Here is a 22,464-nt window from a genome sequence, read left to right on the forward strand (position 1 = left end):
CAAAAAGGCATTAATAAAGGAGGAAATCTCTAAATAAAAGGGAGAAGAGAACTTGTTAAAAGCAGAATGTGCTCAACAAACAAATAAATGATTGGAAAATTAAGGGACAGGAGAAATACAACGAGAAAGGGAAGATGAATTACAATAGAGAGTGGACACTATGAAAAGGTAAAAGACGGTTGAAATAATTAAGGCAGATTGAAGAAATTCTTTCTAAAAATCGATCAATTAAATGGCAATGATGAAAAGAATATTTAGAATGACCAAAAAGTGAAGAAAAGCAGGGGAAATAAATTAACTATACCAATTACTGTAACACCAGTGATCACCGCACAGACCACTTGCGTCAACAGAAAAAGAGTCAAAATGAAAGAATGGAAGATATGAAAAAGAAGTAAAACTGTTGTAGAGGTAAAGGCAGACTTTTTTCTTTATAATCTTAATTCAAATTATAGGGAAAGAGATTTTTGAACATGTGAAAACAAATGTGACGTGAACATATGGAGTGAAAACATTGAAAACAAGAACAGAATGTGTGAACTAAAATAAATTGAATGCGGTACCATTACTGATGAAGCATAGTTGATAAAGAACTGTGGTCTTATACATATAGTGTGTAGTAGTGTGTGTCCTTATTCTTCATTTCCAATCATTGATCGGCTTTCAAAGTTCAGTTCCGGACCTTGTCTGTGTCAAGATTTTTACTTTATTTTATTTGCCATTTATTTAAGTTAAGATATGTCTGCTCTCATGTTAATTGGCAACTTAGCGAACTTGATACTAACCCACAATTTCACCGTGAGGATAAAATCAAAGAAGCTGCACGTGTCAGAATATTTGCGACATTTGTTAGATAAGTAAAGCCCTCTTCCAAATAGAAATCAATCAACATGAAAACGCAGCCTTGTGTCACAGATATTTTATATGTGTGTGTGTGAGCATGTGTGTGCATGTATGTGTGCGTGGTGGTTTAGGTGCCCAAACCCAAAGAAGCAGTGAGTTGAAGTGGAAGTTACAAGTATGTATGTACATCCAGCACCACGCCCTCCAGCCTCCTTTACATATTACAATATCTGGAGTTATTTTTATGTCCTTGTACACTAAAAAGAAGGCAAAAGTTGCTACTCCCTCTCTCCTCACTCAGTACTCAAACAAAAGAAGATAGAAGGAAGGAAAATATTTTGGTGGTACAAAATAGAGCATTTTCTAAAATGCTTCTATAAATGACTCCTCAGTCTACTATCAAGTACCATTGCTTTTTTTCTGTGTTTTTTATTTTTTATTTTTTGTTATTCCTACTGAACCTTGGAGCCGCAAAGGTGTTACAAAGTTTTGCTTTTAAAGTGGTCAAAAGTGGTGAAGCAGTGAGTAAAATCTGCTGAAAATATCTGCGTCTCCCTCAAACCTTTCATTGTGAGATGTGTCACAAACAATAACAAAACAAAAAGGTACTCTGAAGTCTTTTCAAGGTTTCTCCTTTGCAGAGAGCAACTGCTGTAACAGGAGAGATTCCCTGCATTTACGATGCATTTCACTAAAGATACAGTCTCACACATTTTAAAATAGAGACAAAAATGTATTTGTTTTTGTATTTGAGTCCAAACTAATTCCATATCAATGACATTGTGGGACATTTTTTTTGTCAACTGCTTCAACAGTTTTGGAAGATAACATGAGCTCAGTTTCAGTCTCACCCCTGCTTTTCACTCATTCGTGCCGACGTTTCGGCTATTTCCTTCCTCAGTTTGTTCGTACTTCCCTTTTCCTTTTGGGTTTTCTTGGTGGATAGCAACCAGTTTAGAGGCGCATTAGCGCCAACGGGTCGACTTGTCATGTTGTTTATTCAAGTCGGCATTTGGCTCTGTAGATGCAACGACTGAAATGTTATTGTTAAGTTGCTTTGGATAAAAGTGTCTGCAAAATGACTGTAATGTAATGTAAATGTCTCGTGCTGATTACAGAGATTGACATAGATTTATTCGCAATATAATTTTTTTATTCCAAGTTTAGAAAGATAATAACATGACATTTCAAAGTAAGTCTCTCATACTGTTTCAAATTCTTTGCGCATTACCAATGCAGTCATGACTACAAAGCAGATTGTAGAATAGTTGACACTGTGACAAAAACAGTGAGACGGGTGATGGCAAAGACAAATAGCACAATATACAGGGCACAAAGCTGAGCATGAAGTACCTATACTTTACATTTAAGATATTCAATATGTTTGACTGCTTCTGTAACTGTCAGGTTTATGTAAGACAGAAATGTTATTCATTGTTTAAACTCAATGGATATATAAAGTCGAAGTGAAACAAAAGTTACATGCATCTAAAGAAGTGTTGGAGGACGTTTTCACAGTATTCGGGCATCAAAGTTACTGTACAATTGCAAAATAATATACTCTATATTGGGTTCTACCTGTTGACTTGTGAAATGTGTCTTTCCTCTCGCCCATCTGCAGAGCAGCCATGCTGAGCTGATGATGATGGAGGGCAAGAAAACCAGTCTGTTGGGCCGAGCTGCATCTCTGAGGAGAAGTGTAACTGAACTACCCAGAAGCTTCCACTTCAAAATACATAACCTAGCACACACTTGGAGACAACTGGAGGTAACACACACACATGGAGAAACACTATCTAGATAGATAGATAGATAGATAGATAGATAGATAGATAGATAGATAGATAGATAGATAGATAGATAGATACATACAATCTGGCTTCACACTGTAAAGAAAGTTATACTTTCTGGGTATACTATACATGGGAGTTACCTAACTATACTACACTACACTGGCAGCAGAAACTAAATATTGTCATTCCTGAACATCTTATGCACAATCAGAGAAATTTCACAAACCAACTTGAAATTGGAATGCTGTTGGAATGCTGTGTAAAATGTGAATAAATCTTTCCTGCAACTTGAATTTGATGGCTACAACATATGTACCACTGGATAGCATCCATCTGGGGTGAAAACATCTGGGAACTGAGGACACCAGTTGCTGGACCTTTGATAGAGGAATGTTGTTGCATTCTTGTCTGACAGAATTCTAGCTACTTAACAGTCCTGGGTCTTTTTTGTTATATTTTGTGTTTCATGCTGAATCAAATGTTTTAAGTGTGTTTATAGAAAGGTCATCCCGGTACTCTTACTTTGCGCCTTCCATGAAAGAGAAGTTGTCTGGTGTGAGCATATTTTTCACTAAAATACATTGATGCCCCTTTTCCATATGTGCAAGTCAGCGATTGCATTGGTGCTAATGCATCATAAATGCAGGCTTTTGAGCTGACAGCTGGAAAGCTAAAAACAGTTCACTCTCTGATTTAGTGGAATGCGGCATCCATGATTTCCAGAAAAAAAATAAATAAATTAAAATATAAACTCGTCTGCTCACAGAACAGTTTTCCACTTTGCCTTGTATCCATTTTGATTTGGCTTTAGTAAAGCCAAAGATTTTGCCTCTGCAGCATCGCGTAGACATCGGGGGCAGTGCCTCTGGACTGGCAGATCGGGGTGGTGGTCCCCCTCTTTAAAAAAGGGGGACCGGAGGGTGTGTTCCAACTATAGGGGATCACACTCCTCAGCCTCCCTGGCAAGGTCTATTCGAGGGTACTGGAGAGGAGGATCCGCCGGATAGTCGAATCTCGGATTCAGGAGGTGCAGTGTGGTTTTCGTCCTGGCCGTGGAACAGTGGACCAGTGGACCAGCTCTATACCCTCGGCAGGATCCTGGAGGGAGCATGGGAGTTCGCCCAACCGGTCTACATGTGTTTTGTGGACTTGGAGAAGGCGTTCGACCGTGTCCCTCGGGGACTCTTGTGGGGGGTGCTCCGGGAGTAGGGAGTGCCGGACTCCTTGATATGGGCTGTTCGGTCTCTGTATGACCGGTGTCAGAGTTTAGTCCTCATTGCCGGCAGTAAGTCGGACATGTTTCCTGTGAGGGTTGGACTCTGTCAGGGCTGCCCTTTGTCACCGATTCTGTTCATAATTTTTATGGACAGAATTTCTAGGCGCAGCCAGCGCGTTGAGGGGGTCCGTTTTGGCAACCTCAGAATCAGGTTTCTGCTCTTTGCAGATGATGTGGTTCTATTAGCATCGTCGGGCCGTGACCTTCAGCTCTCACTGGAGCGGTTCGCAGCCGAGTGTGAAGCGGCTGGGATGAGAATCAGCACCTCCAAATCTGAGACCATGGTCCTCAGCCGGAAAAGGGTGGAATGCCCTCTCCGGGTCGGGAATGAGATCCTTCCCAAAGTGGAGGAGTTCAAGTATCTCGGGGTCTTGTTCACGAGTGAGGGACGAATGGAGCAGGAGATTGACAGACGGATCGGTGCGGCGTCCGCAGTGATGCGGGCTCTGCACCGGCCCGTCGTGGTGAAGAAGGAGCTGAGCCAGAAGGCGAAGCTCTCGATTTACCGGTCAATCTATGTTCCTACCCTCACCTATGGTCACGAGCTGTGGGTAGTGACCGAAAGAACGAGATCGCGAATACATGCGGCCGAAATGAGTTTCCTCCGCAGGGTGTCTGGGCTCTCCCTTAGAGATAGGGTGAGAAGCTCGGTCATCCAGGAGGGGCTCGGAGTAGAACCGCTGCTCCTCCGCATCGAGAGGAGTCAGATGAGGTGGCTCGGGCATCTGGTTAGGACGCCTCCCTGGTAAGGTACAGTTTAACTTATTTGAAATTACAAGTGTTTGTATGAATTGATTCAACTTTTTGAGTTTCATGTCCATCTAATTAGAAGCCACCCAACAATATATAAGACAAAATTAATAGGGTTTTACAAACAGAACTGGCACACCTTGAGTAACTCAGACATCTCATATTTGTGCCTTGCTGATATGCATATTGGTGGCAGTTGCTTGTTTTTCCCTGAACGTAGTGATTAATGCCAGGTCTGTGGCACGGTTGACGACTGGCGATGGCTCATCAGGAGGCTGAAATGCAATGATGTGACTTTTTTCCTCTGAAGAAACAAAACCATTTCTGTCGACCGTTTGGCACATCAGTGCATTAAGATGGTCACACAAACAGAGAGAAGCATTGAAGGAGTAAACGTCAATTTCACACATATACACACCCACACATACAGTCTGACACGTTTAACATTTTCTCACATACAAATTCACAGTTATTGAAAGTGTGCATGTGTGTGCTCTGACATGTGTATCAACCTCAGTGAGACTGATTTCAGTTTAGAAATTAAACATCAGCAACAGATGAGTCTTTCTCCCTCTCTTTCCGCCACAGACTGTATTCTATTACTGACAAGGAGACATTTGGAATCACAACATTGTTTCGCACACAAAAAATAATGAAGTTTGTGTGTATATCATCAGCTAACAGAGAAAATCTGATGATTGATACAATAATACTTTCAATCTTTATTTTTTTCAGTCTTTGCCAAACCTCCTTTGGCCAAAGGAACACCCCTGCTCACATCATGTTGAAGTAATGATTAAAGAATTGCAGACAAGGCTCACAATGGTTCACTAAACTATAAAGCTTAAGCAGCCTATTTACCTATCTCCTCTCTTCTTTTCTGTAAGCCATACTGGGAATTTGTGTGAGTGCATCTGGTCGGTTGCTGAGTGTGTGGAACTCTTTAGTGATGTTTTGGGGCATTTAATTTTTGACCACTTTCTATGCTGTTTCATTAAGTAAGGATAGTTTAATTAATTTAATGGTCTTTTAAATTACTGGTCGTTTTTACTTTTCTTGTGGTGTCCTTTCCCGTTGAGGCTTTTCCTTCCCTATCTGTTTGATACAACGAGGAGCAGGTCCTCCCAGCTGCTAAGAAACAGATCGGTTTTGGCTATATTGAATATGGCTCTGGTATATAGGCTGTTATAATGTTTATGAAAACTGAGCATTTGGTCCACACATTGTTTGAGAAAGGCTGACTATTGACATGTTTGTGGCTGTCCCCCCAATGTTGTTACTATGTGAGGTGTGCAACTGTTTATCCTAAATGAGCTCTTTGTAAAGAACGTCACCTACTGTGGAAATAGTCTTTCTTCAGTTCTTTACTCGTGTCCTGCTCAGTTTAATTCCACATCCAGTATCCACAGCCGCATTCCCACTGCAGGAACCTTTGGCCGTTCCTATAACCTTTTAAGGAACGGGGCCGTTTTTTCCATCATTCGCACATACAGGAACTCGGGGCCATGGCCCTTAGTTCCTATAACCATTTTAGCTCCTTTTCCGAGGTCTTTTCTGGGTTCTATAGGAACACATCTGACGGAGGTGTGTGGTGGTTGGTAGCTACGCCCCTTGTCCTGTTGTCACGGCTGAAATGTTTACTCATACAACACGGACACAACCGGCGCGTGTTTAATAAGTTAAACTTACACGTTGTCTCCTTTGTCTGCGGCGCTCTGCTCTCCTTCCTTCATGAAATGAAAAAGTATCGTCTCCTGACTCTCTCTGTGAGCTCTTCCAGCCTCGATATTAGACGCCCGATGTGATCGTCCATGATTAATATCACCATCATGCAGACCATGAACACGGTGGCCTCCCCGCTCTACATATTTGCTTCTTGGTGGTGTTTTTTTCTTCTCTCCTTTCTTTTCGCGGGTTTTGTTTTGTTGTTGAATGTGGCACTAAAGTAACACGTCGCTGTCGCAGACGGTTGCGTCCCATCAGTCTCTATCAGGTCCCGACTCATGTGCGAATGCAAACTGAAACAGTTCCCCTGGGAAAGGACAGTTATCAGAACGAAATTCAAGGAGGACCGTTCTTAGAACTGCGTTCTTAGAACTGCGTTCTTAGAACTGCGTTCTTAGAACTGCGTTCTTAGAACTGCGTTCTTAGAACTGCGTTCTTAGAACTGCGTTCTTAGAACTGCGTTCTTAGAACTGCGTTCTTAGAACTGCGTTCTTAGAACTGCTCTGTCCGAATGCGGCTCATGTTTGGTCCTCAGTTCTCCTGCCGTCAATCTGTCACAGCTGCAGTCACTTACTTAGCAGTTCCCCACAGTATTTATGCCCCTTGGTTTGTCTCAGTCATCATCAGATCTTCACCGTTGCTGTCTTCTCTTGGTTATTCTCTGTCATCGCTTGTCTGTTTTTACCATCAGGTTTGTTTGTAGGAATGTTGACTTAAAGACACAGATGTGGGTCTTCCACACTTGGAAGAGAAAGACACTATCTTTATTTACAATAACCTTTGTCCTTCGGGGACAATTTGAGGGACTCTCTCCCTCCAGACCTTTGCCATAACTTATCTGGTGGACATTGAAATAATAGCTAACAAAAACTATCAGTGAATAAACAATAAAACAAACACTCATCAATAAATAGTTCATATATATTTAACAAGGCGTTGGTGAATGCTTCTTCATGTAATTTCGGTTCATTCAAATGAGAACTTTTAAAGAAGCACTGTGAGACTGATTAAGATTAATTAAAATGTTTATTCTGCCAAAGGATGATGCCCCTGTTATTGAGGTTTATTTAAGTGAATTAAGTGAGAATGCTACAAGTTTTTATAAGCCTCTGATTTGATGTCTGCAAATTGTAACAAATTCCTAGCAAATTCTTGACATGTCACTCAAAATAAACCCCTTTAAACCGACAGGAACATCCTCACTTCCATTTTCATATCTATTTTTAGATACCGGTAGAATTGCAACCAAATAAGACAAAGCAATAATTCTTTTTACATATAAAACTGGAGGAATTATACTTGCATATCACGCATTTAATGTGTCCCAGAGTACTGTTTCCTGACACTAATGTGTCCCAGTGATTGTACATGGAGATATTGCACATGATAGGGATGAAATTGCACATTGTCCCGTTTTTAACATGTAAACTGTACATGTAGCCTGTGGTCTGCTGCTACTGTTACTTCCTTACACTCTTTAGCAAAACTTTGTATTTTCTTGACATGACTCCTCTGCAAGAGTACAACAGAAGCCAACTCTTCAAAGTGGGCTGCAGTGGAGCAAATAACTGGTAAACTGACTTGGTGTCAGTTAAAAAAATTCTGGGAGGGTTTAGTAATGAAGATCAGGGCAGTCAGGGGCCAGTGTAGCTCTGTAGTTTTATTACAGATTTTTGTCTTCAAACTGCTCAGCATTTTCAGTTCTATGAGACAGGGAAGTGGACTGTAACTTCCGTGTTAGTGTTCAGAGTAAAAGATCTTGGAAATGACAAACACGTATTTCTTCTGGAATAATTAAGTATGAGTACAGATAACACAACACACAACTGTTTTGGTCTCAAAAAGAGACTGCTTTGGACAGGAGCTTTTCTATCATCTCAGACACTAGAGCTAAAAGACTTCCCGACAACCTATGTAGTAAGTTAAAAGGTTCTCAACAGGGCTTTGCTAGTTGTGGGGAAGTCAAGATCCCCGGGCATGGTCGCACCAGATTTATCCCCCAAAGGCAGTCGGAAATCCCTGTACAAACCTCTCCTTGAGAAACATAGTGCAAATCACTGTTGGAGGGGGTTACATAGTGCTGTGGCTTCAAACAGACATCAGGCACACATAGATCCAGGACTGTGACCCTGCGTGTTTTCTGTCATACAGAAGAGACCTTAAAGAACTTTTAACACAGTTCTCCTCTCTTTACTGAAACAGTTGTTATCAGGATACGAACAGGTTTTGGTTGACAGAATTTTCATTCTTGGTCCCACTGCGGGACCAAGAATCTTCCCTTATTTTTCTTCTGTTGGACTAATTTTTCTTAAAACTGCGTTGTTTTATTTAAATCTTTCTCTCTCATTCTCTTGTCATCATTGTTTCTATGCTCTCACCTCCCCTTACCTCTCCCCATCATCTTCTTCACGCCTGTCCCTCCTTCATAAACATTTATTCCTCCTCCTCCATCTTCTTTCCCTTCACTTATCCTTCCCTTTATGCCCGTTCTGCTATTTCTTCTTTCCATTTCACTTAATCTCTCTAATCATTCTTTCGAATAGAGTTTTTAAGATGTAACGTTTGTAGCTTTTTTTCCCTTTAACAAAAATTTCACCGTGTATCAAACGATTCGCTTGTTTATGTTGTTTAATTCCCTTTATGTCCTCGCCTTACATCATTCATTCTTCCTTCCTCACCTTTCTAACATGGCGTCTCAGTTGCATATTAACAGGCTTATCAGAGCTTGCGTTGGCATCTGCTTCTCTGACACAAATTGGGAATTAACTGGAATTGATGTCCTGTGTGTTGCCCATGAGTTATCCTGGCCTTGTGAAGAATTTATGACAAAGCATTTGCGTGCATGTGCACACAGACACAAATGTTGAAGAAAAAGTATTTTTAAATACGCTTTCATCTTCTTTTCTGCAATGGATTTTGACACTTGCTTTTAATTTTCATGCAGCTGTTCAAGGTCAAACTATATATCAGGAGAGGTAGCATGCATAGAATATATTGAATATGGTGTGTATACACACATCAGGGAGAAAAATGATCAAATAAAAATAATAATAAAAAGTCATTAAGGTTCCCATCATCATGGAAATTAGTGTAAAAATGCACTGCCAATGTAAAGGTACTGAATATAATTAAAGTCTTACATTTACAGATTTAATTATCCATTGTATATATAACATGTACAAGAGTAATAAAAACAACAATGACAGAGAAACATTACAGTTTTTCTGGCTGGTAAATTAACATTTTGAAACAGCCTTCTACCCGCAAAATGGTCCTTTTTCCATCAAAATGGTGGCGTCAGAGCCATCTTGCTACTTTATTCTGGAAGTCAGACAGGGGGACAAAAATGGAAAGCAGTCTCTGGTTGAGTCTCCTGACAACAACTTATTTCTTGTTTCCTTTCATCCTCTATTTCCCCCTTTTTTTTTAATTTCCCATCTCCTGCTGTGGATCATTTCTTTTCCAATCACACAAATTTTCCCGAAACCTTCTTCTATTCACCTTCTATTGTAATCTTATCTTTCAGTTTAATTCTTCCTAATTCTTTCTCCTTTCCCATATATCTTCTCTATCCTCATCTCTACTTTTGGCAGTTATGTGTTGTTGTGTGTTTTTATCTTGTGGTATTAATGTAGATTTCATTAAAAAAAAAAAAAATCTAATAACCCTGTCTCTAAGAAATTATGATCCTAACTACTAAATTGTTTTCCCATTTATTTTTTTGTGCAACATAATCCTGTATCATTATGGGTTTATCACTTTAACTTTTCCCTTTTCTCTTTGCAAAACTAAACACGTACTCATAATTACTGTCGCCTCCTATGAGCATTAAGCTAACTGCACATTTCACTGGTCAGGGGTTCTATTGTCACTCCTCCTCCTTGTCTAATGGGCTACTTTTTCCCACCAGAGTTTAGCTAAAGTGGTGTTTCCACTTAGGGGGGGAAATCACTACTTCACTCCTGACTCAATGCCTTTTGTCTAAACTCATTCATATGCAAATGAGCACCAGGAACCCATGCAGGGTTCTTTCAGAATCAGCTCTGTGTTCAAAGTTACACCTGTTTGGGTAATAATCCAAATCGTATTGAGAATAACTAGATAACATCTATCCGATCCTTGAAATTTTTCAAAACAGTGCAATATGATTACAGCTTGTACTGACAAAATTTAAGTTTGTGAAATGATCATAAACTCAATTTATATTACGTAATCTATCGAATACTAAGATGTTTTTAGAAAATCCGGAAGATTAAATTGGTTTAGCTATTTATATTTTATATTTTGAGTATGATAGGAGCAGATTTCAGCCATTAGTGACTCTCTGTTTTCTTTTTGTTCATTTTAGTTATTTTTATTAGAATTGCACAAAAGAACACTTCCTTTTACCTGATTTTGATCAGCATTTTAGAGGTTATCACTATCTTGTCAGAACAAACTTTAATGCAATTGTCAAACTGACTGGGAATTATGCATTCATGTTCAATGTGAGCTATACTTGCGCTGACTTGTGGTCAGATCAACTGGTCTCTGGTAATGACAAGTACAAATTGTACAATCACATACCTCTGCTCCTTTACTTGCATGTGTGTGCAGTTGCATTCACCATTCTTAACCCATGCAGACCTTATCCAGCACATCCATAATTTTACCTTTCAACATACACAAACAATAAACTCACTCAGCCGATAAGTGCTGGTATCATGAGCGATGGATTGATGGCCTCTCTACTTCTTACACAGTTGAGACTGTAGTGCACATCATTTTGCACATTTATTGATGATGAGGCCCTATGCACAGCACACATTCTTCATGTAGGGAGGAGTGGCCCTGCTCCATCTTTGTTTTGTACCAGTTGTCGATTGAAGTTATCACTGATGTGAACTTAATGTTTTGCTGAGCAATGGCAGGCGGCAACATTGCTTTTGAATACAGTTGTTATTTTAAAACACTGAGCATTTTTCTTCTTTTCTTCCTCTTTGACTCATTTCCACTCCACCTTTTTTTATTTTGGGACTTTTATCCATTTGTAGGCTATTTTTTTAACCCTGTTGACCTTCATTTAGTAATTTCTTTCTGATCATTGACATTATTATGGATTGCTCCACTAAAAGGAGAGGTAAGAGATGACAGCAGCATTTTCTACACCTTCCCTTGGTTGCAGCTGTCCTTTATGGGTAAATAAAATCTAGGTGGACGCATCTGGACTGTTCCAAAATGTGTCAAAAGTGTCAAATGTTTTTTTTCTCCCCATTGCCAATGGTTCAATGGCCCACTGGGTAGGCTGTGGAAAAACATGAATGCCTATTATTACAAGAGTATTTTTTTCATTTAAAATTCAGCTCTTTCAAATGTATAACATCCGGGTAAAACAGGATATACTGTATCATCCTGTTTTGAGGGGATCCCAGCAAAAATTTGTATAACAAGTGGAGAACAGAACAGTATACTGTAAAATATAGTGGTATACGGTGTTTTTTTAAGAAAAAGGTAAAAAGCAAGATTAAGGATTTAACAAAAATGTGTTCTGTTTTACATTATGACAATAACACATTTTTGAATAGTGAAAATTATGACATGTAAGTGACATTTAACTATTTTCCAATATCAGAGGGAGCCCAAAACATAAAAGCTTGAGATGCAACGGGGTCAATAAAACAGGATCTTTATTATAAAAACAAGTTTTTTAGTGCATCATTTGAAATAAGAGGCTAAACATACCTTAGACAATGGGAATAGTTTAAGCTACTGCATTGAAAAAAAAATGCAAATAGTGAAATCAATGTATTACATCAAGGGGAAGCTCTCTGACTGTCAAATAATTTACAATAGTCTAAACGAGAGGAGCAACTTTTACCATAAAACAACCTGTCAAGCAAAACCGAACAGTTACAGGAGGACGCTCCCAGAGAATAATCTACCAAGAATAATCATGACCAGATTTATCAAATACCGGTTGATAATGACTGCAGCCGTGCCATCGGATTAATTATACTGTAGGTTGCTTACACGTACACATAAAGTCAGTCCTCACCGTTGGCCCACAGGTCATATCTGTCAGTGAGTTGCGCTTGAGGTGATTTGATGAAATGACAATATAAACATTTGTACCTCCCAAGTTTGAGCTTCATAGCATGATATGCCAATTGTTCACAATGCGCAATATAAATAATTTATTTTTATATATTATTAAATTTAAAAAAAATCATAGGCTATTGCTCAGTTTGCTTTGAGCCTCACATTAGATCATTAGCATAAATCCCCAAATTCCTAAATACATACAAAATGTAGCTAAAATTAAAGAAAAATCGAGGCATCATATTTCGTACCATTTGTTTCCTCTTTTTTTAGATGATTGACCTTATGTGATACAGCATCACATATTGGTCATAGCCCAGCATCTCTGACTTGAATTAGCCTACCAACAAGTTTTCTCACTTATCTGAATCAAGTGGGGAATATTCTCTCAGATGCTTGCTGTGTCTAAGTTCATGATCAACAGGAGTTGGAAAATTACTCTGTAGAGTTTTTCATACACACACTTACTCATTCTTGTACACAGTATGAGACAGGCTCTTTTTTGTTTGTTTGTTTTTCAGTTTTTCCTATTTGAAACGCTGATTGCTCTTCATCAAACCCTCTCTCAGTTTGTGTTATGTCAAAATGATGTTTTGTTTTGGGTGTGACTATTATAGCTCTCTTGCAGGTGAACCTGCTAGAAGCCCTGAATCAGCAGCTGATATGTGTGCACCTGGAAGAACACCAGTTACTCTACCAAAATTATGTTTAACAACAGCAACAGCCCTTTAACACAAAAATGACCAACTTTACAATAGTGATGACAGTGGCATTTAAACATGAAGTACATTTGTAATACAGCATGAGAAAGAGCTGAAATTCTTTTTTGTAATACATTTAAAATTTGGTCAGACTATGTACAAGTCTTAAGAAAGGCTTAATAAATTCACCTGATTATTTTTTTTAGCTAAACTTTAATATGAACACAACCAGCTGAACAAAAACAGCATAAAATGTCAATTTGCAGCACCGAAGAAATTCTTTTTTTTTCATAATGAATATAACCCCTTGAAAAAGCAAAAGAGAGTTGGCCACCGCTTTGCTGTTAACATAAGTATTGTGAATAAGTGGTTTTTCATGTGATATATCATTAGAAAGATTGATGCAAAGCATTTTACAATAAAATGACCACAGCAGGTACAATCAATGCCAACAACCATCAAAACGACAATGGCACTATCTCAAAAAATTGAGAATCCCAAAAGTTATTATAATTCATCCTGAGTATCCAAACAGAATTTAATTTAAATCTGAAGCTGCATGTGAGAATGTATTGTTGGGAACATTCACTCCGAGCTTCTTGTAAAGTTTATTTAGTTACCTAGATCTCTGGAAAATGACACAGTGAGACTTTTGCGTGATTACAGCTGCTCATTGTCCATAAGACAAACAACACATTTACAAGTGAGCGCACAGATAATAGCTGCTGCCTTCTAATCTTTTCTGCCAACCTTATTATAGAAATGTTTGAATAAATCTTATATTCATATCAACGTAAACCAGTCATTACAAATAATGAAGGAGCCAAATGAAGCACACTTGATGTTATTTCAACAAAATATTGAGGTTTCCACACAGATCTTTTTGTATGACGCCCTCCATCCTGTTCGCTCTTGTTACATTCCGACATCCCACCATTCCGACATGGGCCTCCAATTGTCGGAATGGCGGCACTTAATTTTCTATCAAACGTCCCGCCATTCCGACACTTTTTTCCTCCCATTGTTGGAATGGCGGGATGTTTTATTTTTTATAAACATCCCGCCATTTCAAAAATTCCTTTAATAGCCTATTAAAGCCTTCTTTTTTTTTATAGAGGAACTCCACAACCTCACAAACTAACTGTAATAAATTCTTATCAAAATACAGGTATTAATGTATATCGGGGGAGTCTGAAACATGTTAGATTAAGCAGAAATACAGTGTCAGTGACCTGTCACAGCAGCTAGCTGGAGCGGAGCTCTCCACAGAGCCTATGCTTCTTTTGCACGCTGGCATCATATGCAACACTAATAATTGCAATTAAAGACATCAGTGACAGCTCATCTGTGTCGGACGTCCCGGTGCTGCAAATAAAACTAATTTCATTTATTAAGCTATACCCAAAACGTAATATTATTATTATTATTTTTATTAGTTTATTAGTTTTAAATCAATAAGTGAACAGTGTTTGTCTATGTTTGTCGCTCCTTTTTGTGTAATAAACTATTTGAATATCATTAATTTGCTTTTGGAGTGTGTTTTGAAAATATCACGGACTCATGACATTGTCAGGATCTGACGGTATCTGACACACCAACATGACAGCTGTTACACGCACACACCAGATTTGAATAGAATTGAATTGAAAATACTCTATTCATCCCTTGCGGGAAATTCTTTCGCCACAGCGCTCCAGTGCATAAATTACAAGATTAAACATAACATATTATGGTGAAGTAGTAACAACACAGCCCTTATGGATGGATCCTGAGTGCCATCATCTTTCATTTTTATTTTTAAAATCCAAAATAAGCCCACATCCACCTGATCCTCCCCTCTGACTGTAGATTTAAGCCTTAAATCATCATTCAGTATCAATTTAATATCATTCAAACATCACAAGCTTTGAAGAATAACAGGCAGAGAGAGAGGGGGAGAGGCTTTAATTACACTTTAAAAGGCTGTATCACATCTGTACACGTCTTAAAACATGTAAAATGCATGACCAGAAAGAAGGGACTCACCTATTGAGTAACGCTCATTTCCTTATAAGGAAAGCCTTGTCGGAATGGTGGGACGTTTGCTTGTCGGAATGGTGGGATGTCGGAATGGTGGGATGTCGGAATGGTGGGATGTCGGAATGGTGGGATGGCAGAATGGTGGGATGGCGGAATGGGTGTTGCAACCCGTTCGCTCTGTCTTGGCGCCTCTCCATAGTATTTTCATCTGTGAGAGCATTTTATTTGTGAAACTGAAAGAAAAAAGTCATAAAGTCTTAAAGACCTATGTTCAGCCACAATAAGAACAAGAATCCCTGTAACAGATGGTTTAGCCCCCACACAGTCCTGATATCAATTCCTTTTTTATATTAAGGTCATTGATAAAACTGAATTTACTTTGATTTATTAGAAGAATCTTAATTTTGCTATACTTGCAATGTTTAAAACCGTTGCACATTGTATTTTCGACTGCATAATTTTACAGTCGAAGAGCAGATACAACCTTTGTTATCAACACCTACAGATAAGATTTAGTAATGTTAAGAACATTATGAAAATTACTTAATCTATACTGCACTGACACAAATGAGATTACTCAAGATGTAATGATTACATTATCCTCAATGAATATAAAGTATGACTTTTATTGTCCTACGCATTTTCAAATGTACTTGATTAATGGCTTTGCTTACATGAATGATTGATATGTTACTTGACATGAAGGACTGCTAACACAACAGCTCCCCCCAATGATTCCCTGACATGTTTTTTCCCATCTCTACTATCTCCTTTTAGAAAATTCTATCAGAGTATTCAGGATCCAATTCTTCTGAGCGAAACCCCTCATCAAATGTGAGCAGTCTGCTGGTCGGTGATCGAGGCTCTGCTTTTGAAAACCCTCGATCAGCCCTGTCCCCACTAACTAATTCACTTCTGGAGCAGCTGGAAGCACGTATCAAGGAGCTAAAGACATGGCTGCGAGACACGGAGCTCCTCATCTTCAACTCTTGCCTCAGACAGGACAAAAACATCTCTAACCAGCTCCAAAGTTTCAAGGTAGGACAAACAGTGATGGCTTGTTTCTTATGATGCAGTTCCTGTTTGCTATCTTTAAAACTTGGCTGCTTTCAGATCGACACATCAGATTATTTCCCTGTTCCCTTTCCTGCTCACATGTCATGTGTTTTTAGAGAAATACATTTCCATTAGGATTATGTTTTATTTACTGGATCTGAAAAATTGTTGCTTCAAAAAAATGTAACTTATACAGTTCTTTCAGCAAGTGAATCTTCTGTTAACACAGTCACTGAAATTTGATTAAACAACAAACCTAAGGTCAGATTTACTTCAAATTAAAAGTCTGCTTGTTGCTGCAGTCTAAAAAGTGCACATATTATTGGTCAATTCTGAAGCAGATTTACCAACATTGCATCCATCTGTAAACTCAAAGTGTTATGAATCTGTCGAGGTTGAAGTTTTTCTAGATGACAAAAAATATCCTTTGTGGCCCTATTCTTTGAAGCTGTTATACTACTGGAGGTAGATAGTGAAAAAATAAAAGCGATTTAAAAATAAATAAATAAATAAATTTCTACGCTACTGTACATCGCGTGGTACCAAATTCGCCTCAGTGGTATTGCTTTTTCTATTACTTTTTCAACTTTTTGTGTCCACATCTGGAAACTGCAGCAGCTTCCTTCACTGTTCAATTGTTTTCAACGGAGAGCAGCTGCTGGCTCTCAGCCAAACAAGACTCCTCTCTGAAGAAACCGGAGATTCCTAAAAAAATACGGAGGAGGAGGAGCTGGCTGTAGATCCAGCGTGAAGTGTCAGGAGAGGAAACGGAGGTACAAACCACGTTTACCAAATGTTATCATGGGCAACGTATCACTCCCTTTCCAACAAACTGGACGGGCTGACGGCACTAATTCGCACACAGCGGGAATTCACAGACTGTAGCCTGTTGTGTTTCATGGAGACGTGGCTAAATGAGATGAATTTGGACTCTGTTGTTTCCATGAATGGATTCTCACTGATATGTGCAGACAGGAGTGCTGCTGTGTGACCCTGGGCAAATCACTGTTAGACAGTGGCTCTGTAGCAGGGACATTGAACTAATGGCAGTCAGTACTCTGCCATATTATATTCCAAAGGAGTTTTCACATGTGATTGTGTTTACTGTGTACATTCATCCTTCCGTCGATGCCACTGCTGCATGTGAGCACCTCCACAATGCCATGACTCAGCTACAGACACCAACATCCAGAGGCCCTCATCCTCATCTGAGGGGATTTCAACCACACTACTTACTTTTCCATCACCCTCCCCACATTCACACAGTGTGTAAACTGCCAAACCAGGAACAATTCATTCAAGGTAAACACAAGAAACTTGTGCTAAAGAAAAAATAAATAAAAGGACCAGACTCAGTGAGTAATTCCCTATACTCCCTATATAGACCAGTGCTGACCAACATATCATTGGGGTCATCAGGTGGGAACCTCCTTTCATCAGTGTTTCGTCTAGTTGGGCCCACAACACCTCCAGGAGACTAGACAATGACCACTGGCGTCCCAGAGTCACCCCCCTAATGCCAGCCATCACTGCTCCTCACACCACAACAACCATCTTTTACAGCCACAAGCTACCTCAGCCTCTCACCAACTGCACACCAGTCACAGCGGGGTGGGGATGCAAACCCTGGTTCGGGTAGGGGGAGCAATAAAAGAGGTAAGATAAGCAGGAATGGGATTCAAACCCTGGTTCGGGTAGGGGGTAATGAAAGTATAGAGGGTGCCAGAGGTGGAGGCAGGACAAGACACACTAGCAGACACACTAGCAGATTCAACAGACAAACTCACCTAAACAGTCCTATAATTAGCAAAAATGCCAGCAAAAACAAAGCCAAACAACTCACTCAAAGCCAACTCACCCAAAATGGCCGCCCGATTTCAAAAGGATCACATGGGCCAAACCCTCCACTTAAATATCCTGAATTTCTTCTTTGCTTCTTCCAAGAGTCTGTTTACCCTAAGTGCTCCCCCTGCTGGGCCCCCAGCTGCTATTGCTTCTTCTTATCCAAATCCACTGACTGGATTTTACTGCTTCATCTGACAGCTCTTTCACTATTTTCCTCACATTCTGTCCACTTACACCCAGCTCCCTCAACAATGAGACAACAGACTTTGCAACAAATCCTCTACATCCTACTTCCACTGGACAGATCCTAACTTTCCATCCTCGCTGCTCTGCTTCTGCCCTCAACTCCACATATCTAAGCTTTTTCCTTTCATATGCTTCTGCTACTAATTCCTCTCAAGGAACAGTCAACTCTATGAAATAGACTCTCATTCTACTCCTAGACCACAAAACTATATCAGGCCTTAAATTTGTAGAGGCTATCTCCTGGGGAACAACAAGCTTATTTCCTAAATCTACCTGCATGTCCCAATCACAAGCATCCTCCAAGCTGCCGTGCCTCCTTATCGTCTTATTAACTTTCTCCCTCTCTTGAACAAACTGAATTGCCACTCTCTTCACCTTTAACCCTCCTAAATGTACCTGCCTTTACAACCTGACAAAATATGCCTTAGAGTTGCATTACCTGAACATAACGAACATAACGGGTCTCCATTTACCCAGAGTTTTAGGTTCTGGGGAGTTGGCAATACATCATATGTTGCCCCTATCAAAAATCTAATACTCCTTTCCTCCATACTCCACAGCTCTTTCCAACTAAGCTTTTTCTTCTCTACACCTTCCCAATTCAACCACCGTCCCTGCTTAGCCTGAGCCACTGCCTTTATACCCCTTAACATTTCCTCCTGTCTACGAACCTACTCAACAACTAGCTTGCTCTTCTCCTTGGGACCTGGTCTACTCCACACTGGTTTGCCTGGGCCAAGCCCCAAGCCTCCCTGGCCTATTTGCACATTACCCACAATCTCTGTATGTCTAAGTGTTGCTTCTGCTAAAATACTTAACCTTTTGTAAGCAGATATCAAGGATGCATACACCACCACCCTGCCCCCACTTGGCTGCTCAGATCACAACCTCGTAAGGAGACCACTACAGTAGAGACTTGTGAGACTGATCCACACTCTATAGGTGGCATTGGGAGGACATGGAAACTGTGTCCCACTGCATAAAAGACTATATCCCCTTTGGTGTGGAGAACACCATACCATCCAAGAGGGTTTTCCGAACAACAAGCCCCCCCCCCCAGTTAACATCTTTGCGCCCTTTTCACCACCTCAGCTCCCCCTCCCACTATGTCAGACAGCTCCCTCCAACTCACTGACATGGACTCCCACCCCTGCACCGCACTTTCTCTCTTTGTGAACCAGCTTCGAAGGGGGTTAAGGAAGACAAAGATGAGGAAAGCCACCAGACCTGACGGCATCAGTTCCACGTACCTGTTCAACCTGAGCCTCAGACTAGAGAGAGTCTCTGCCCTATGGAAGACAAGTGTGGTTCTGGTTCCAAAAATGTTCCACCCCAGGGAACCAAACCACTTCAGACCAGTCGCCTTAACCTCCTATCTGATGAAGACCATGGAGAGGATTGTTCTGAGCCACCTCCGACCCCAAACATCTACACAGCTGCTTGGGCTGCAGTTCGCCTATTGACCTGGGATCGGCATGGAGCATCGCATGGATGATGCTGTCATCTACTTTCTGCATTGGGCTGTGTCTCGCCTGGAGGAAACTGGGAGCACTGTGAGAGTCATGCTTTTATTTTTACTTCTTCAGCGCTTTCAACACCATCAATCCTTCTCTGCTGCAGGAGAAACTGGAGGCAGCAGGTGTGGACGAATACTTCACACCCTGGATAACAGACTATCTCACAGACAGGCCACAATATGTCAGGCTGCAAAACTATGTGTCAGACACAGTTGTCTGCAGTACAGAAGCCCTTATAGGCTATAGTGCTCTCCCCTTTCCAGATCACCCTCTACACTTCGGACTACCACCACACATCTTGACCGTCACCTACAGAAGTTCTCAGACGATACAGCTATTGTTGGCTGTGTATCTGAGGAGAACGAACAGGGATACAAGTCAGTCATCTCAGACTTTGTCAACTGGTGTGAACAGAACCACCTGCATCTGAACACCAGTAAGATGAAAGAAAAGGTGATTGACTTTCATTGGTCACCCCAGCAACACCCACTGGTGAATATCCAAGGTTCTGACATTGAGATGGTGAAGATATTCAGATACCTGGGTGTTTCCCTTAACGATACACTGGACTGGTCAGATAACACTTAGACTCTGTACATGTCATCTCCAGCTGTTGAGCATGCAGAGTGCCTTTGGTGTGAGCAGAGCACTTTCCCGGACTTTCTGACACTGTGGTGGCCTCTGTGGTTCACTACACTGTGGTGTGCTGGGCAGGGGACAGCAGGGACAGAGATATGAGGAGAGTCAATAAAGTGGTTAGGAGAGCCAGCTCGGTCCAGGGCTGCCCACTGGACACAATTGAGGAGGCAGCACACATGAGAATATTACACAACACTTCCCACCCCCTGCAATTCAGTACAATTCACTTCAGTTTTATTTAAATAGCGCCAAATTACAATGTTATGGACCTGAGAAGATCCTTTAGTACAAGACTGCGACACTCTCAATGCAAGAAGGAGCACTACTGCAGGTCATTTATCCCCACTGCAAAAAAGACTAATAAACTCCACAAAATAATCACTTCATCGCATTCTAATGTCATGTGCAATATTCCCACTAATACTGTGCAATACCCTATGTTATTGTCATATATTTTGTGTCAATGTTAGAATTTATTTTATTTTATCTTGTTTTGTCTTATGCAGTGGTGATTTACCATAACCACGCTATTTCTCTTATTTACTGAAAAATGATCTAGCAAAACGAATACATTTCTACTGGAAACTGCCATGGCCAAAAACTGCTGCTTGAATTTCTAGATGGCTTATTTGTGAAATAATGGCAAAACAGCAATACATTTGCTTAAAAGAAACTGAATAAATTATACTGTGTCACTGATTCTCCTTTGAGAGGGAAACTCTTTCAAATGCATGTTAGACAACCGTGTCCATGCTTTTGACAGCACAAACCATACATACACATTACTTCTAGAGTAACTAGTATCAGCCATTTTACACGCTTAATAGTTAATGACAGCACTAGTTAGCATGGATAAAAGCAGGAGGTCATTGTATATTGTTGTATGTGTTTAAACTGATCAGCACTGTAAGCAGTTTTGGGCTGTAGTTTGTATAAAGTAATTTATTTCAAATTTAGTTTTCTGCATTAGTGATCTTTACTTTTACTCTACTACACTACTATATGATACTGTACTATTTCATGTTCAGTCAACTTAAAAATGACACTCTTCCTTTTGGATTAATTTAATTTTTTGCTTCCTATAATTTGAAAGAATTAAAGGAGTTGTCATATGCCCTTTATTTCACGAGCTGACACAATTTACTGAGGTCTCAGAGAAATGTATGATATGCTTTGGTCAAAATGACACCAAGCTTATTGTTAGTCCATTAATATACACCTCAGACCATTTTATGGGTGTGGGATAACCCACTTAACCCCACTCTGCCCCTCTCTTCCTCAGTGTCTGCCTCTTGAGATCTGTAGTACCTAATAACCTTTGGGCAACTTTTGTTACAGTATGAGAGAGCTTATGATATAACTGCCTGAAAACTAAGCTTACACACCAAACAGATTTGAAAAAAAGAAACCACTTGACTGGCAATTGTATTCTGAAAAACTTAAATTTCCGTTATTTTCCATATCCATGGACGGCTAGAAGGATACGATCCCTCTTTTAGGTGCAATCTAGTCGCAGCCAGGTGTTGAACCACCCAAGTTGTTAAAACACACGGTGCAAAATTGAACTGTATTTTGAGATTTACTGGTGTTTGACAGACTAGTTATATTCTAATCGACTGCTGTTTCTAGAGAGTAGGTAACTGCATCAAAAGTGTTCCCATTGTCACTATCAAAACGTGTCACACATATCATTACTTGTGAGATTGGTCACAAAATTGTTCATCTTAGCCGTAAGCATGGACTACAAATTACTGAAACTCTTAACGAGTGGCAATAGCACTTAGCTACGGCTGTATAGTAGTATATAGCCTGATTAACTTGTGATATATCTATATCAGATTTAATTTGCATTGTGACAAACAGAAACAGTCCGAATTGCGTTAAGATGTGAGTTTAGATTCTTGTAGTCTAACGGGAATTTTTATTATTTTCATCCAACGCCTTTCTAGCTTAAGACAGAGCAATTATCACATTTA

General features: G+C 40.0%; 1 protein-coding gene across 3 annotated transcripts in view; it reads left to right on the top strand.

Annotated features, from left to right (window-relative positions):
* Positions 1 to 22,464, top strand: part of akap6 (A kinase (PRKA) anchor protein 6) — a 302,904-nt gene that overhangs the window by 216,839 nt on the left and 63,601 nt on the right. For 2 of the 3 annotated variants that reach the window (XM_075448839.1, XM_075448841.1), the window contains exons 16-17: positions 2,465 to 2,611; positions 15,963 to 16,223. In XM_075448839.1, the coding sequence (XP_075304954.1) occupies positions 2,465 to 2,611; positions 15,963 to 16,223 (408 nt within the window). The remainder of the gene's footprint in view (positions 1 to 2,464; positions 2,612 to 15,962; positions 16,224 to 22,464) is intronic. The other variant, XM_075448840.1, reaches the window with a different exon arrangement.

Source organism: Odontesthes bonariensis, chromosome 17 (genome assembly GCF_027942865.1).
Source record: "Odontesthes bonariensis isolate fOdoBon6 chromosome 17, fOdoBon6.hap1, whole genome shotgun sequence".
NCBI classification, from domain to species: Eukaryota; Metazoa; Chordata; class Actinopteri; order Atheriniformes; family Atherinopsidae; genus Odontesthes; species Odontesthes bonariensis.